This window comes from Zootoca vivipara, chromosome 12 (genome assembly GCF_963506605.1).
Source record: "Zootoca vivipara chromosome 12, rZooViv1.1, whole genome shotgun sequence".
NCBI classification, from domain to species: domain Eukaryota; kingdom Metazoa; phylum Chordata; class Lepidosauria; order Squamata; family Lacertidae; genus Zootoca; species Zootoca vivipara.
The window spans coordinates 13,703,505-13,721,566 of NC_083287.1; the positions used below are offsets into that span (position 1 = coordinate 13,703,505).

At 44.8% G+C, this 18,062-nt stretch overlaps 1 protein-coding gene across 4 annotated transcripts in view; it reads left to right on the forward strand.

The window, feature by feature from the left end:
* The first annotated feature begins 5,683 nt into the window (after positions 1–5,683).
* CAPN7 (calpain 7) overlaps positions 5,684–18,062 on the forward strand; it is a 41,862-nt gene continuing 29,483 nt past the window's right edge. For 2 of the 4 annotated variants that reach the window (XM_035128810.2, XM_060280645.1), the window contains exons 1-7: positions 5,684–5,910; positions 9,593–9,701; positions 11,640–11,791; positions 13,027–13,094; positions 15,417–15,611; positions 16,487–16,573; positions 17,465–17,591. In XM_035128810.2, coding sequence (XP_034984701.2) covers positions 5,809–5,910; positions 9,593–9,701; positions 11,640–11,791; positions 13,027–13,094; positions 15,417–15,611; positions 16,487–16,573; positions 17,465–17,591 — 840 coding nt within the window. In that variant the 5' untranslated portion in view covers positions 5,684–5,808. Of the gene's footprint in view, positions 5,911–6,303; positions 6,374–9,592; positions 9,702–11,639; positions 11,792–13,026; positions 13,095–15,416; positions 15,612–16,486; positions 16,574–17,464; positions 17,592–18,062 lie in introns of all 4 variants that reach the window. The other 2 variants (XM_035128807.2, XM_035128805.2) reach the window with 2 other exon arrangements.

The window sequence follows — 18,062 nt, forward strand, 5'->3', positions numbered from 1 at the left end:
CATATATGAAACAGATGGGGAAAAGAATAAATAGAGTTAACTGGGATATGCAGAAGAAGAAAAGAAGAGGGTAAATTCATGGAACCGCTGAAAGAGGGGGAGCGAAGTTGAGGTTTGATAGGTAAGAATTGTTTTAATTTTTGCTGTTGTTATTGAAATGTTTATTTGTTAAAAATGAAAATTATAAAAAACTATCTCTCTCTCTCTCTCTACATATATATATATATATATATATATAATATCTCCCTCCAAGTTGTTTCTTGAGGAAAGTTGCAATGAACTTAGAACAAAGAATATACTTTTGCCACAGGTTAGACGGGGGAAGTTTAGGACAGTAAAGCTGGCTAACGCTGACATATTGGTCTCATTTGACTGTGTAACCACAGCAGAATTGCCCTTCCTGTATTTACTTATGTCTCATCCTGTGTTAGTTTAGCTAATGTAATATATAAACTGTCGGTGCTCCTTGTGGTTTAAACAGGACATTAGCCTTTTTGCTCCACTTCAGAGAGGATGCAGATACTTTAAACAGCAGTGTGAAAAATGTATAGCAAGAGGACTTCTGCGCCACACAGCTGGGGCTCCAGTCCAGCTACAGTCTCGTTGACACTGCTAGATCTTGAATTACTGCCAAGTAGCTTTTTCCCATTTGCTTCAATGGGACTTACTTATGACTAGCTTGGGCGAACAATGCTCGAGGCCATAGATGGCAGAAGGTGGAATCTGCTGCCCTTGTGGATCATGTTGCCCGAGGCGGTTGCCTCATCTTGTCTCATGAGTGAGCCGGCCCAAAGAAGCTGGAGGAAATGAACAGCGATGCAACGGTCCTAGCAGCCAAAATGGTGGGAGTATTTGTATGGAGGGCTAAACCAGATTGCGATTGTGGAATGAACATCTGCAACCTTTTGTAACCACGGAAATTCCACCCATTGTGGAAAGCCCCTTGCAGATACCGGTTTAAAAGAAAATCCAGCCGGGATCACAACAATTGTTGGTCCTCCTACCTACGGAGGATGCAATGGATACAATGAGGGGACCAAAGCTAAAATCTGAGCTTTAGGAGAAACTCCAAGTGTGAACAATCTTCTTCCAAAGTCTATCCCAAGTCTGGTTAAAACTGACCTACTCCATGTTCCTAGCTATAAATTTAAGTACGTTTGAATAGTCCAGTGACTCTAGCTTGGGAACAGCAGACATTTGGCTATCCTACATAAACAGTAGCTTTTCCAGAGAAGCTTGCAAAGACCAGCTTGCAGCTTTGCAACGTTTCCCTTCAGGATAAGCAATCTTTTCCATCTTCCTCATTCTCAAGGAATGATGCCGTGTTGGAACCAGTTCCTCAGACAGCTGCTCTGAGTAGTGGAAGCCTTTGAGTAGTGGAAACAACAACCGGGGTTTGAGGATTCTCGTTTGATTTGCCAACTACCAGATCTCTGGAAATCCAAACTGTTTATGGACACGCAGCACGTATTCAAAACACACTCAAAAAGAACATGCGCCAAAAGACTTCTTAATATATATAAAAATACACTCTGCTACCCTAATTTCCATTTCACGTCTATATAGGGTAATGGTGCTGTAGGTTGTTTTTTTTACTAAGTAGTGGAGAGAGTCCAATTGTCCAGTGGCCACAAGAGTAGCTAGATTGAAACTAGCCATAGTATAGCAAAAATAGAACAGATTCTGGCTTTCCCTGCTCGCTACAAACTCATATTTTCTGGTCTTTACATTTTAGCAAATGGCAGCTAAATCTCTATGTCAGGCATGTCCAAAGTCTGTTTTGGGGGCCTAATCCAGCCAGCCCCTCAGCCGGTTTTATCCGGCCCCTGTGGCAGTCATTATTAAACACCAGTATTCTTTTCTCAGCACCCCATATAGTACAATAATGTTTTGGAAAGTAACGAGGCTTCTCTTTCCCTCCCCACGCAACACAGATAGCCTTTAAGCTGACACTTTTCAAAAGAGGCTTATATTTACCGGTAGTGGTAATAAACAAGTTCAATATCCATAATGAAAGAACACCACCGGCTAGTGGATTACTTGCTGTGGATATTCTGGTTCTAAATATAATGGAGATGAAGAGGTTGCATCTCAATAAGCAAAGCTGACTTCTACACAGCATGTTTAGGGTCACTAGAAGGCTGCTTGGCTCATTGTCTACTCTCTTCCCGAAATCAGACTGCATAGGGGGAAATAGTCACAGAATCATAGAACTGGAGAGTGAGAAAGGGGCCTGGAGGGTCATCTGGGATGTCCCAGATAGCTCAGCTGACTAGAGTGTGGTGCTGATAATGCCAAGGTTGCAGGTTCAATTCCTATATGGGACTGCTATATATTCCTGCATTGCAGGGGGTGGACTAGATGACTCAGGGTCCCTTCCAGCTCTATAATACTGAGATTCTATGATCTAGTCCAGGCATCCCCAAACTTCGGCCCTCCAGATGTTTTGGACTACAATTCCCATCTTCCCCAATCACTGGTCCTGTTAGCTAGGGATCATGGGAGTTGTAGGCCAAAACATCTGGAGGGCCGCAGTTTGGGGATGCCTGATCTAGTCCAACCCTCTGCAATGCAAGAATCACAACTAAAGCATCCCTGACACATGACCATCCAACCTCTGCTTTAAAACCTCAGGTGAAGGAGAAAATCTGTTCCACTCTTGAACAGCCCTCGCTGTAAGAAATTTCTTCCTGGAATTTACTGGTAGTTGGAATCTCCTTTCTTGGAACTTGAAGCCATTGGTTCGGGCCCTACCCTCCAGAGCAGGAGAAAACAAGCTTGCTCCATCTTCCCTGTGACAGCCCTTGAGATATTTGAAGATGGCTATCAGATCTCCTCTCCGTCTGCACACCCAACTTGGGGAAATGTCAGGAATCCTGATAGACGTTCAAGACTATATTTATATAGACTTATGCATTATTTCATTCATTCATCTATATAAATAAAAATGTAAATGTTCATTTGTTCAAAGTCACAAATCTCCAAAAGTTCTTCACCGATTGCTTTGAAATTTTGACACAACGTTGCATTCGAATATGGGAGTGTTTTTATATAATTAGATTATATAGATGTTACACCTGTGACAGGTAAAAACATGTATTTTTGAAAAACAGCGCCATCTGCTGGACGTCAAAGCAACACACGCTGTACTAAATACTTTACTCCCAGGATGATTTGGGGCACGAGGTCTCGTCCTTCCGACGCAAGCGTGCAGAGGCTGCTGGGAGCGGCTGGTCTGCGGCTCCTTCTGGGAGGGCGGGGGTCAGATCCTGCCCCTTCACCGCCACTGCCTCGCCTCTTCCCACCACCCTCCCCATGTCCGCCTTGGAAAAGCAACTGCAGCTGGCCCGCCTACCCCCTTGGGTGATGGGACCCGCCGGGGGAAACGGCCAGGCCGTCGCCAAGATACGCATGGGGTATGCGAGGGGGAGAGGTGGGGTCAGGGTGCTGGATGACATCACTCGGGAGGAAGATGATGTCACACATCAGCGGGACCAGAGATAGGGGTGTCGTGACGTCATGCGGCTGCCCTGGAAAAAGGGGGTGCTGAGTGGAGGAGGGGCGTGCCTTTGCAGAAGAGGAATGGGGCGGGGCGGGGTTTGCCCACCGCTTATGTTGGGGGTGGGTGGGCTGGGGGAATTTTCAAAAACACGACATGGGTGGGGGAGTCTTTGGGGGGGGATGATTGTCTGCAAAATGAAGCAGGACTCTGAAGGTGGGGGGAGAGGGGTACTCTCTGCTTTCAATGGAAGCCACAGCAATGCATGGCCGGGTACAGCTAGTTCATAAATAAAAATACATTGAACACTAATAATGAACCATACTGTAAGTTGTAGATATTACTCCACATTTATTATGCTATTTTGTGATATGCAAATGACATGAGAAAACTTGGTATACTTATTTGTATAGGATTATTCTTGTTTACAAAACTCAATAAAAAGTTATTCCCAAAAAATATTAAAAATAATAATAAAAATGAATGAATAAATAAACTACTGATTGTAAGCGGTTTTGCGTACTTGACTAGAGCACCTCCGGTACTACACACTGAAAAAAACAGAGACCAGCAACGAGACACGCGCTTTTCCCTTCAGAATTCCGCAACAAGCATGAGCTGCCATACTACGCGAACTCCGGGCGGATGAACTTCACTTTTGCTGACTGCGCAGGCGTCCAGGAAAGGAGCTCCGGGAGCAGAGAGGTGTAACGTTTCTCCTTCTTTGGGGCATATAGAGTTATAACGTTCCAGTCACACATAGCAACCGACTTCCGGATTCCCGTTGTCCGCCGCTTTCCATCTCCCTGAGGCAGAAGTGAAGAGGATAATGAACAAAATAGACAGACAGGATTTTAGCGGGACTGTGGGTAGCAACTTCCCACAGAACAAAATGAGTAACTTTTGTTCTGTGGGAACAAAAGTTACTCCTTTTGTGTCACTTTTGCGTGGAAAAAAATTGCGGCATTGATGAGAGCATGCAAGTTTATCAACGGAAACAGGACTTTTGCCTACAGTTGAGTGCTGAGTTTGGGAAGCTTATTTAAATAATATTCAACAGAAGAGCTGCATTGCATGACTTGGCGCTGAAAATCTAAACCAGCCTGCTCGACTCCTTCTCTAACGTGCAATATTGAGAGCAGATCCTATTGAATGGCTGCAGTAAGCCACTCCTTCCAAGCCATGCTCCCCAGTATGGGAATTATTGACATTTTATTATATTTTTTAATAACAGTCAGACAGACATAGGATTTCACACAAAAGTCAGAAACACCACAAACTCTTGCCTCTGAGGCTACATTGTGCTCACAGATGGTCGCCCTGCTTAATAATAATAATAATAATAATAATAATAATAATAATAATTGTTTTTGTTTTATTATTTATACCCCGCCCATCTGGCTGGGCTTCCCCAGCTATTCTGGACAGCTTACAACGGATATACAGTAAAAACGTAATAAGTTGTTGGAATGTGCACAGCTCGCGGACTTAACATATAGAATAAGAGAACAAGAATACACTTTTAGAGAAGATTGGGAAATGTTTGTTGAATATGGGGGGGGGAATTGTGTACACTTGAAAACGTTGGCAGCATTAAGGATAAATTCAACAGTGTAAATAAGTTTTGATTGATGTAATAATGGAATACTGAGTGGTTTAGTTTACCTAAAATATTCAGGGATTTATTATATGCGAAATGAACCGTGGAAAGAGAAGAAGTGGAGTCATTTTAAGGATGTTTAAGTAAGTATTCTAAATTGTAAAACAGAAAAAAAATTAAAAAATTGTGCGTGTATGTGTGTGTTGTGTGTAATAAAAAGTTAATCACAGGTACACTTTTTTAAAGAAACCCAAGAACAACCTGGATTTCCCCATAGAATCTCAAAATCATAGGGTTGGAAGGTCATCTACAAAAAAGGTATCTCAACTCGATCACACGTGACAACTCCAACCAACAGATAACTCTCTTGAGCCTCTCTCCGCCTTCGAGTCCCCAGATTCCCTTGAACTACAACTCCCATCGTCCCTGACCTCCGGCCATTCCGGCAAAGGATGATGGGAGTTGTAGTCCAACAGGAACACCTGTGTCCCTAAGGTTGAGCGCCTATCTCTCTCCAGCGGGAGGTGGAGGGGAGGGAGGTGCGTCCTCCCGCATTGCGCAGGCGCACCGCGACGTCGACGCCTCCGTCGCAGAGGCTGCCGGGAAGTCCCTTCCTGAGCGGGAGGCCATAGGTGGAGACGTAAGGGGGCTGCCGTGACGTCAGCGAATGCGGAAAGGAGCGCGCTGAGGCGTCTGCCCGAACCTGGCCATGGAAGCGGCGGAGCTGGAGCAGGAGGCGGTGAAGTTCGCGCAGCTGGCGGTGCAGCGGGACCAGCGGGGCCACTACCACGAAGCGGCCTTTTACTACAAGGTGCCAGGGGGAGGGGGGTCGCGGGGGGGGGAGAGAGAAGGAAATGGGGGTGCCACCCATGGGTGTAACCAGGAGGGGCAATAAAAATCAAGAAAAATACATAGCAAATTGAGGTTCAGCTCCCCCTTTAAAAAGGCCTGTCCCCTAAAAAAAAGCTTGTCCCCCTCCCAACAAAACGCCTGCCCCTCCTATCAAAAGGCTTGACCCCCCCCCAATAGAAGGCTTAAGCCCCCTAACAAAGGCCTGCCACCCGGACAAAAGGCCTGCCCACCCCCCAAACAAGAGGCCTGGCTATGCCCATGTTGCCACCTGTCCTGTATAATACAGGATTGCCCTGTATTTCAATTTAAAATGTTACATCCTTTATTGATACAGTTTTCTTCTGTATTTCAGGTTTCCCCTTTCTCTCTCTCTGTCTCTGTGCCAGGTTAGGGATCCTCTTCAAATGCCTGTGTTGGAAAAGGTGTGTGAAAGGTCGATGTTATAAACTGAGATATGAAAACTAGGAGCAAAATGGAACCATAAACCTAGGTTACAGGCGCAACAACAGAATGCCTAGGCGCGTTTTTTTAATAACAAGAATACAAAGCTGAAAATGAATGAACTGCAGCTAAAATATTATGTTCGTTTTTCACGAGGTCTAGTCCTTCCCCTGCCCCCTCCCCCTAATATTCATAAGAGGGTCTCTTCTCCAGGCTTCAGAGAGCAGCTGGAAGTGGGGAGGCAGGAAAAGGTCCTCCTTTCCTTCCGCTTTGCAGTTTTAATCTGAAATCTTCGGCTCAGTATTGCGCCCAGAGCTCAGAAACTGCTTGCGCTAAGGAAATTCCCTGTCGCAAAATACGCCTAGAACAATGGGAGTTTTGAACACTCCTCTGAGTAGCCAAGCACAGATAGATTTACAAATTCACATGCATAGGAACCAACTTTTAGGGGCTGAGGTCCCTTTGCCCCCTCCCAGTAAAATATTTTAGGGGGAGTTCCCCCCAAAAGTTGACGTGTGTTGCCATTCAAATGATGTGCATGCACTGTGTCATGTGGTCGATTATGTGGGGTGGGGCTTGCCAGCCCCCCAATATTTTATTCAAGTTGGCACCCCCCTTGTATTTTCCCAGGACAAAGGTGGCAACCCTAAATTTTCCCCAGCTCTTTGCTTCTCCAAAGCTCAGCATAATTTGAGTGCAAAACCATGGGTGCACCCCAAAACTGGCAACGGAGGCTGCTGTGTGGTACCTCAAAAGGCTGCCACTTTTTCTACCCCATTTCTGTAGGTTTATGGGGTACCCCAGGCATGTGCTAGCTGGAGTGATAAGAGTTGTATCCTCTGGACTCTGAATCTTTGGTAAGATGGCACCCTGAGCAAGGCCAAAATTGGGCATCCCTGAATGGGTATTTTCAGGAATCTTCTTAACTTTGCACCCCCTCAGCTCCATTGCAACCAGAAGGCCACTCTGGAATTTTTCACGCACACACCTTACAAATGAATTTGTTAATTTGTTTGTGCTTTGCTACTCAGAGCTGAAATACATGACCTTTCACACAACCTGTACAGCAATACATACACGTCAGGGCAATAATAATAATAATAATAATAATAATAATAATAATAATAATAATAATAATAGGGGGGAATATTCTGATGAGGGGACGAGCTTTGTACCACATGTCAAATTTGGTTGTTCTTAGATTGCAAGTATCAAATGCCACAAATATTTTGAAAATGCACCTTGACGTACCGTCAAGACCATACCGAGGGTGTGGTTATAATTCTGCAAACTCATTTCAGTCATGCATGATTTTACATTGTCCGCAGTGTACAGTTGTTTCATAACCAATGATCTTCCACCTTTTTCCATGCGCCTAGATTTTTTTGTGACTAACTTTGATCATAAGCTAAATGCTTCCGTTCAATAAAAAAGACAAAAATTGTTTGTAGTGTCTGGATACTCTAGATGTGCAGGAAATGTCTGGTTGGCTTTGGCTGGAGCCAAACTATTTCAGACATACAAAGTGGAGGTCTATAATTTTGGCCGCTCTCCAGGGTCTCAGGTAGAGGGATTTCCCTGTCCTCCTTCCTGAGATGCTGTGGATTGAATATGGGAGCTTCCAAGTGCCATGTATGGGCTCCACCACTCCTCAAAATTAGAATTGTAGAGCTGGAACGGACCCCAATGGTCATTTAGTCCAACCCCCTGTGTTGCAGGAATCCTTTGCCCATCGTCACTGGTGTAGGAAGAGGAGTGCGGGGGAGTGCACCGCCTCGACAGTGCGATCCCAGTGGGGTGCCATTGCAGCTGCCCCCCTGCCCGCTTTGGACACCATGCCCCCGGGATGCGTGCCAGCCTGCTCTCCACCCCCCGGTGCCGGACATGAAGCTCCGCCACTGCCCCTCGTGGGGCTCAGTTTAACACATGACCCTGAGATTTAGAATCTCATGCTCTACTGACTGAGGTATAGTTAAAATATTGACCAGATGTTGCTGGTCAAAACGTTAGCACGAGTAACTAGAGTACAAGCCCATGATGTCGAAAGGGCCTCTTGTGTGAATTGAGTGATTCTTGCACTGCTGTTAAATATATGCAGAAATGGTGTTTGTATACAGTGACTTCCATTTTTGCGAGGGGATCTTGTGGGAAATAAAACGCATGTTCGTAAACCTTTTATGTATGGAGTGGTTGCATAGCTTTTGTGAAATCAACCTACCATGCTGGGGGGAATTTGGTAGGATCCTGTGCTCAAAAAGTACCTGAAAGAATGCCTCCTGTATAGACTTACCCGTTCATGAAGATCTACCAGTTGGGGAGATCTACCACCTGGCTGCACTATCTGCAGCTGAGGCCTGCTGTGTGGCAAGGTGAGGGAGAGCCTTCTCAGTGGTGGCACCCTAGGTTTGGAAACTCCTCCCCTCTGTGATGCAGCAGGCACATACTCTATTGCACTTTATATACCAACTGAAGGTCTGTTCATTTCCCCAGGCTTTTAGTGGGCTCTGGCGCTAATATTGATTATTTTTAGTCAGCTGGTTGTGCCTTACTTGCCTTGCTTTGTAGCAACTGTCCTGTGACTTCGAAACTGTTTTTATTTGTAGTCTAGTTGAAAATGGCTGCACAATGATGATCGGGTATGAAATGTGTTTAAAGGAAGTAAAAAATAAAGTAGCTCTTCCAGTTTTTCTAGAAAGCCATGCTTTTGTATGATGCAAAACACCACAGTGTGAGAAAGGCTACAGTCAAACTGTGTTGGTGAAATTAAAGTTACAACTAAGTTCAGTGGGACTTACCGGTAGTTTCTCAGCAAACGTGCTTAGGATCACATTGTGTCTTTTGTGTCTTCACGAACTTTGGCTGTAGAACTTGCTGGAAAGGCTCCTGCCTTTCCTTTGCTTGGCTTTTGTAGTGGATTTCTTTCCTGCATGAGGAGAACAATAATTCATTCTCATGAGTGAATGAGAAGGCATTTGTGCAAATGAGGTTATGCGTTCCCTGACTTTTGAAATCTGAAAGAAATGTTTTTAGGATCCATCCTGTTCTCTTCATTGTAACTTGTTTTAATTGACTTTAATATTGTCCTTTAATGTTTCCCTGGGGTCTTACCGTGAAGAAATCTAATAATAATATATTTGAGGGAGATAAGCTTTCTGGTTGCCTTAATTTTTTAACACTGATGTTGTATTTTCTCTTCTCAGGAAGCTGCGCAGTCTTTGATTTATGCTGCAATGGCAGGATCAGTCTTGGAAAATATTCCAGAGAAAATAAGTGAATATTTGGAAAGAGTTCAAGCCCTGTACTCAGCAGGTTAGTAAAGACAAAACCTAAAAAACTTTCTCTCTTCATTAGGAAATCAACAAGGCATGTTCTAGAAAAGATGTTATACCCAGTGTAGTGTAGTAACTTAGAGGTAACCGAGAAATTGTAGAGTTGGAAGGAACACCAAGGGTCATCTAGTCTAACCCCTTGCAATGCAGGAAACTCATCACATGTTATCCCAATCTGAAACCATATCAGACCGTATGTTGGACGCAGACCTGGGAGACCAGGATTGAAGTTACAATTGGCCGTGAAGCTCACTGGGTGATCTTGGACCAGTCACCAACTCTTACCTTAGCCTACCTTATAGGGTTGTTTGGAGGGTAATAGGTTCCCCCTCCCCAGCAGAGACAGCCCCGGCGATCCTGCCGCTCACGGGCGAGCGGACAGAGCACCGGGGCTCCTTTAGCCGCTTGCTGTGGGGAGCAGCAAGTGCGATCCCCTCAGCTGAACAGTTTCACAGAGCCCACACCCCGCTGCTGGCTTGTGGGAGCCAGCGCTGGTTGGGGGCTCCTTAAACTGCTTGGCTGAGGCAAGGGCAGCTGCAGACACCTCAGTCGGGCAGTTTAAAGATGCAGGGGGAGGAGCAAGCTCTTGACTCCCTCCAGCGGACGCTGCTAGCAGAGAGACTCTGGAGCGGTGGTGGTTTCACCAGAGATACACCGCTGAGTAATAATAATAATAATAATTTATTATTTATACCCCGCCCATCTGGCCGGGTCTCCCCAGCCACTCTGGGCGGCTTCCAACAGAAAAATAAAACACAATAATCTATTAAACATTAAAAGCCTCCCTGAACAGGGCTGCCTTCAGATGTCTCCTAAAAGTCTGGTAGTTGTTTTCCTTTTTGACATCTGTTGGGAGGGCATTCCACAGGGCAGGCGCCACCACCGAGAAGGCCCTCTTCCTAGTTCCCTGCAACTTGGCTTCTCGCAACGAGGGAACTGCCAGAAGGCCCTCGGTGCTGGACCTCAGTGTCCGGGCAGAATGATGGAGGTGGAGACGCTCCTTCAGGTATACTGGACCGAGGCCATTTAGGGCTTTAAAGGTCAGCACCAACACTTTGAATTGTGCTCGGAAACGTACTGGGAGCCAATGTAGATCTTTCAAGTGAAACCGACATTGCACTCTGCTCCTCATACTGGTCCTGGGCGAATATCGATATATCACCCAGGCCTACCAAGAGGGATATCTTGTCGTTTGGATAACCCAACACCTCCATACACACTGACCAGGCTTGTGCCCCAGGGAGGTCTCTTCAGTGCTGCTATGACAGTGGTTTGACTCCCCCCACCCCCCAAGGCACACTCCATTATCTCTCGAGACAGACAGGTGCCCGGCAGCCATCGTGTACATAAAAGTACAGCCATTCATTTCCTGCGCAGGGCTAGTGTTGTCCATGAACGCCACTATTTTCAGAGCGGGGAGAAGGATGCAGCTCAGTGGTGGAGCATCTTTTTCGCAGGAGGTCCCAGGTTCATTTCCAGCATCTCAGTGTAGGACCGGGAACATCCCCCTCTCAGAAATCCTGGAGAGCCATAGACAGTACCATGCTATATGGGCCCAGGGAAGAAGGCAACTTCCTATGTTCTGATGGAAGCAGCACAGCACATAACCTGACCTGTACCTTAATACAGCGGTACCTCAGGTTACAAACTTAATTTGTTCTGGGAGGTCCGTTCTTAACCTGAAACCGTTCTTAACCTGAGGTACCACTTTAGCTAATGGAGCCTCCCACTGCCGCCACACGATTTCTGTTCTCATCCTGGGGTAAAGTTCTTAACCCGAGGTACTACTTCCGGGTTAGCGGAGTCTGTAACCTGAAGTGTTGGTAACCCGAGGTGTTTGTAACCCGAGGTACCACCGTAACTATAAGCATGAATCAGGTTAACTAAGGAAAACGAATGGTTCTTCTTGCTACTCCAGTGCAAAGAGTCGACCCCTTGAAGTCGAAGCAGCAGCTGGACTTGGAGCGGGCCCGTTTCCTGGTTACGCAGGCTTTTGACGAAGACGAGAAAGGCAACAGCGAGGAAGCGATAGAGCTGTACACGGAAGCCGTGGAACTCTGCCTGAAAACGGTACGTTAGGCTACCAACTTAACTTGGTGGGATTGTGTCACGGCAAGAAACTCTTCCGTTCCTGCAAACGATCGACACACGAGGGTGTGTGCACGCATCAAGTTTCAGAAATTATTATTTTGGAGCCTCAGCTCTGCTGCGTGTAACACAAAAACAACCCCGTAGAAGGGAATATCATGGGTTTTATATTTTAGTGACTATGTTTAGGCTCCGCCTCCAAGCAGTGTGGCACGTGAATTTATGTGATGTGTCAGAAACCATCCTCTCGCTGCTTTCGGTGGAAAACATGATGGGGATGCACAATCCTTGATGCCGGCTTAAAAAGTGGTACCTGGATTTCTCATCCCTCATTTCCCATTTTTGGGTTTATTTTTCTTTTGAAAAAACTGCACGTACCATATCCCCTCCCCTGCAGTATATCTTGCAGAAACAGAAATAGGTGGCTGAGAATTGGGGAAGGGGTGGTTATCTCAATTGCTGGAGCCCCAGTGTCTTCAAATGCTATTCCGACTTCTGGAGAGAAGCACCAAAAGTTGCAACAAAGTCCCATTGAAATCAACGGGATTTTAAGTCATGATTAACTTACCCTGTTGATGTCAGTTCAACTAAGGAGGGACCCAGGTGGTACTGCGGGTTAAACCACAGAGTCTAGAAGAAGAAGTGTGCATGCACACAAAAGCTCATACCAATGACAAACTTAGTTGGTCTTTAAGGTGCTACTGGAAGGAATTTTTTATTTTGTTTTGACTATGGCAGACCAACACAGGTACCTGTACCTGTAACCACACACCATGATTCGCAATGGATAGCCAGGCCAAAAATTATGAAGCTGATATAACCATATGGACTTCAAACCGGTTTGTTGATTCAATATATTGATCAATATATTGCCCAGCCCTAGCAGAGTACTGAGGCTAAAAAGCAGTGGCTTAGCTTAAGCCTATCTAATAGGTAGACTGAGGTCTTTTACACTATAGGTCTTTTTCTTTAAAGCTGTTGCTTCTCTAACTTCAGCTGTCTGGCTGCATCCCAGTGCCTTCACTTTATTGTGTGTGGCCAGGTACACAAAATAGTGTTGCGGAGAGGGTTTTTTTTTTGTCTGTTAGAAGGATTTGTGTTGTTGATCTGAATAGTATAAATGGAAGGAATTGACATTTGCTACCCCGTGGCCTCTTTGTTTTTCTGTATGTAGATTGCTGGTTAGGCTTCTTAAATCCCCCCTTTTCATATTAAAGGCCAATGAAACTTCAGAAACCGCTCTCCAGGCAAAACTGAAGCAGCTGGCTCGGCAGGCACTGGACAGGTGAGTTTCTTGAAGCTTTGAAAGAGCACCTTGCATGAAAACGCTGTTTCCTAAGTAGTACAGTAGTTGTTGTTGTTTATTGAATTGATATACTGCCCTATACCTGCAGGTCTCTGTTGCATTAAAAAAACAACACAGCTTTTCTGCCTGTCAGGTAGCTTTTAAATGTATGAGAAGCCTTGCTGGAGAAAAAGCTTGCAACTTTATAGACACTGCAACAGCATTTCACTCCTTGAAATGTTAATTGCCTGTAGATGCAGTGTTTTGCATTCCTTTTCAAAAAAAGGTTTTTATTTATACTTTATACTTATTTACTTATACTTTATACTTTTCAAATTTAAACATTTCATTAATTTTCCAATCATTTTAACATTTCAGAGTTTCCCCCCCTCTTTATCCAGTTCCCTAAATTCATTTTTTAATATCTTCTGCATATTATAATTCATGTTTTGCATTCCTTGTTAATTTTAATAAAGAAGTTAGTGCAAATCCATAAGAGTTTTGTTGGAAGCTGCCCAGAGTGGCTGGGGAAACCTAAAGCAAAATCCACATGGCTACCTTCTGAAATGCCATTTGCTGTTTGTATTTTTGTTTGAATATTGACAGTAAGTAGTGGTTTCTTTTAATGTTTCCAAATAAAATGTTTCTTTATTAAATTTATGTCCTACCCTTCCACCCAAAGGGGGGCAACCAACAAGTGACAAAGTAATAAAAACATATTTAAAACAATACATATGCAGACAAAATAGTGGCTGACATCAGACAGAAAAGAGGTGAGGTGTGTACAACATGAGCTTTTTATTTTAAAAAAGAGCTATATTTTTATGAGTGTGTTTCTAATCAGATTATGTTTTAATGGACTGGGCTTACATAAATGTGTTAGCTGCATTCTAATCCAGAGGCTTGCATCCAGCAAAGTTGTACTCGGAGTAGACTTGTTGAAATGAATGAACCAACATTACTCGTGTCCAGTAATTTAAGCGGGCCTGCTCTGAGGATGGCTAGCATTGGCTACAACACAATATATTTTAAAATTCCATATATCGGTCAGCACTGCTGATATCAGCAACCATTTGTTCCTTTCATTTACGAATCTCTGGCCAAAAGTCCTCCCAAAGGGATTTACAATATAGCAACGTATATAAAATAGTTGCATATATTAAAACAGTTATGAGTATAAAAACAGTTTCTAAAAAACAACAGCGCATATATAAAATAAGTTTGTTCCTATGTTTTATTAGTTACGCATTCTTCACTGTAACATCCCAGGACAGGTTGCAGCGTTAAAAGCCGTGTAAAACTTTATCCCAAGTGTGCTAAAGGTTTTAGAACGTTTGTCGAAAGCGGAATATCCTTAGCAAGAAAGCTAATGGAGAAGGCACCTGTCTGATATGCAGTGGGAAGGAGTTCCAAAGGCCGAATTCCAACATTGTGCAGAATAGACTTCCTGATAGGATAGCGTCCACGAGATGCCCTCTCTTGCAAAACACAGTGATCAGTTGGGTGTTTAGAGAATGAGCCGTGTAGATACAGTTATTCTCTTTGGTCATCTACGGTGAATGGGAGCTGCTTCCAGGCAACTATGCAGTGATTTTTGTTGTACAAAAACCAGTTCTTCCCTCTTAGTTTAGGCCAGTCACGCCTTGCATAGATAATTGTGAGTGTGGCTTTATTTGCATTGCACTAGGGTTGGTATAAGAGCTTGGACCATCAAGGATGACTGTTTAATTGAAGGAAATCCTGAAGCATATTCTGATTATCTTTGTACTGTATTTAGAATAATGGAATAGCTGTTTTCAGCTAAATTTATGGCTGTACACGAACCTCTAGCAACAAGAAGCTTGCTAAATAAATTGTTGCATGATTCCTGTTAGTATGCACAAAACTTTCAGGTTTTCTTTTTAGTTGAAATAACTGTCTTGAGTGGCTTCTGTGTTAGATTGCATATGCCATTCTTGCTGTACAGGAATCCTTGAGCTGTATGAAATGAAGGTTTTATGGAGGTTTAACAGGTAGAGCAGGCATCCCCAAACTGTGGCCCTCCAGATGTTTTGGCCTACAACTCCCATGATCCCTAGCTAACAGGACCAGTGGTCAGGGATGATGGGAACTGTAAATACAAATACGTAAGAAATATGCAGTCACTCTTGCCGCGTTTGTTTTTTAATCATTCGTTCTCACAAAAGAAATTAATATTTTTTGCATTTTTACATAGTAAAATGAGTAGCGTATGATTGGTGGCATTTATAGGAGGCGTCGCAATGTACCGCCACCAATGAAATAAATACTCTTGATGCGTGTAAAATGCAAACTCTATTTTAGAGCTGAAGCACTGAATGATTCAAAGCCGTCTCAGAAAGACAAGCCGGTCCCAGCGAAAGCAAATCAACAAGCCAGGACTTACTTTCCATTAGGGCCTGATTTTTCCTTGAACGATAAGCCACAGGCAGTCAGAGCTGTGCAGGCCAGTGAACCTCAAGGTCAGCGATACACCACGGAGGAGATTGAGGTGCTCAGGTAAGGAAAGGGAACGGTTTTCCAGGCTTATTGAAAATGGGTTGCCTCATTCAGGCTGCAGTCGGGTGCACACTTGAACCTGGGAGCCCATTCCACTGAACACAGTAAGGCTTAATTCTGAGCAAGAATGCATGGGATTGTTGAAAGCACCAAATTGTAGACCGATAGGATGATTCAACAACAGCAAATGTTGCACGGCTCTTAAATATCAAGAAGTCGTGCCGACTTTATCGAGGAGTTCCTCCCAATGATCAAGCAACGTGTTAAACTAATTACATTTCCCTTCGGGATGCAAGTGTACTAAGGCTAACAGCAGGATATTTAGCTGATAAATGTATCCACATATTTGGGCATGGAATAGCATTGCTGCTAGAGGAGTTGCAGGTTTGCCGCCGCCACCCCTGCTGCCCTTTTACAACAAGCCAACACAAATGGAACTTTTGTATAGCTTTGGAGGAAGTCAAGGGAAGGCTACAATAGTAAGTTCCTGCCTGGCAGGCAAGCTTCAAAGAGATGGAGCCCCCTGGTGGTCTGGGGAAGCAGTGTATTTTAAGATGCTGTGTTTGCACCACACTGACCTCCACTGCTTTATCTAACTCAACCAGCCATTTCTGCTCTGAGCCCTTGGTGGCCAGAACGTTCAGGGGTAATAACCGTGTGAACAAAGCTTTTTAATGCAAAACTAAAGGGGGAAATTTGCTGGCTCTTTAAAACGAGACCATCCACTGCGTCTTGCTCCCGTTGCCATACTAAAAATTCTGAAGGTATTTAGCAGGCAGGTATACCTCAGCTGTTCATTTAGGGCCTGGCAGGGTGGGAAGCAAATGGATTTGAATAGCATTGTGCTCCTGACATCTTGCATCCTGCTCTCACAGGAAGACGTCAAAGATCAATGGCATTGAGTACGTCCCTTTCATGAGCGTTGACCTCAGAGAGCGCTTTGCTTTTCCGGTACCTTTCTCGTAAGTGAATATAAGTTGCCTAGCTATGGACTTGCTGAAATGCTTTCTCATTCCGTATTATTCTTAAGAATTGTCTCTTGGGAACAATGTTCAGATGCTCCCTTGAATATTAGGGCGGTGTGAAAAGTAAGCTGTTGCCGCCTGCTCATTGTAGGTGAATTCATTCAACTACAAGCACTATAGAAATAGTCCTGACATCTAAAGTAACACTGTTAAATTTTTGAATACTGCTACTGTTAGGAAAAGGGACGTGGGTGACGCTGTGGGTTAAACCACTGTGCCGCTTGGGCTTGCTGATCGAAAGGTCGGCGGTTCGAATCCCCGCAGCGGGGTGAGCTCCCATTGCTCTGTCCCAGCTCCTGTCAACCTAGTAGTTCGAAAGCATACCAGCGCGAGTAGATTAATAGGTACTGCTGCGGCGGGAAGGTAAACGGTGTTTCCTTGCGCTCCTGCTTCCGTCATGGTGTCCTGTTGCGTCAGAAGCTGTTTAGTCATGCTGGCCACATGACCCAGAAAGCTGTCTGTGGACAAATGCCGGCTCCCTCGGCCTGAAAGCGAGATGAGCGCCACAACCTCATAGTCGCCTTTGAGTGGTCCAGGGGTCCTTTACCCTTTACCTTAATTCAGTGTAGGAGCCCAAGCAAGGCTGATCACGAACTGGAGGCTGGAGTTCTGGAGTTGGAGAGCTGAGAGCCCAAAGGGAGCAAGAACAATTAGGAGGGGGGCTTAGCTGGTCTTTAGGATTTTCATTGGTGGGCAGAAAACCTTTGGGGTGTTGCTTCCTGATTTGCCCTGATAAAAATGGTGTGTGATTTAAGTAACCAGCCCATGGATTTCATACTTAGCAGTGACTTCTGGTTTGGGGTGGGGTGGGGATTGTTTTGATTGCAGAGATAGATGTGGCAAGCTGCCGTTGTCTCCCAAGCAGAAGGCAATGTTTTCTCGCTGGGTGCGGCCCGATGAGATAACGAACAGCCCCACCATGATCTACACAGTGTCGAGCTTCAGCATAAAACAGGTAAGGAGGATCGTTCTCATCTGACACGGTTGGCTAACCTCAAATAAGAGAAACGAAGCAAGACGGCAGAAGTTGACACTTTCACAGTCTGAAAAGAGAGCTTTCGCTTTTGATGTCCTTTCATACACTGTTCCCTTCCTGTGATCAATGTTCAGAACCCCCACGCTACCAGAAAGTATTAGTTACGTTTCAGAGCCCTAATTCAGGAATCGGAAGGGCTATTTCATTTGCAGGCTGTAACACGGGTAGTATTGACCTCCAACTCCCATTAGTCCCGAGCAGCTTAGCCAGGGTGGGAGTTCGAGTTCAGACACATTTGGAGGGCCACAGGTTCCCTAGCCCTGCTCTGCTGCAGTTGGAGAAGTTGTGTTTAGAGGAATGCTTTAGAGGAAAACAGAATCAATGGCTCTTTCCCATCTGTCAAAGTGAATGGAGAATGTTCTCTTCAATGCCTTTGGATCTGATGAAGAA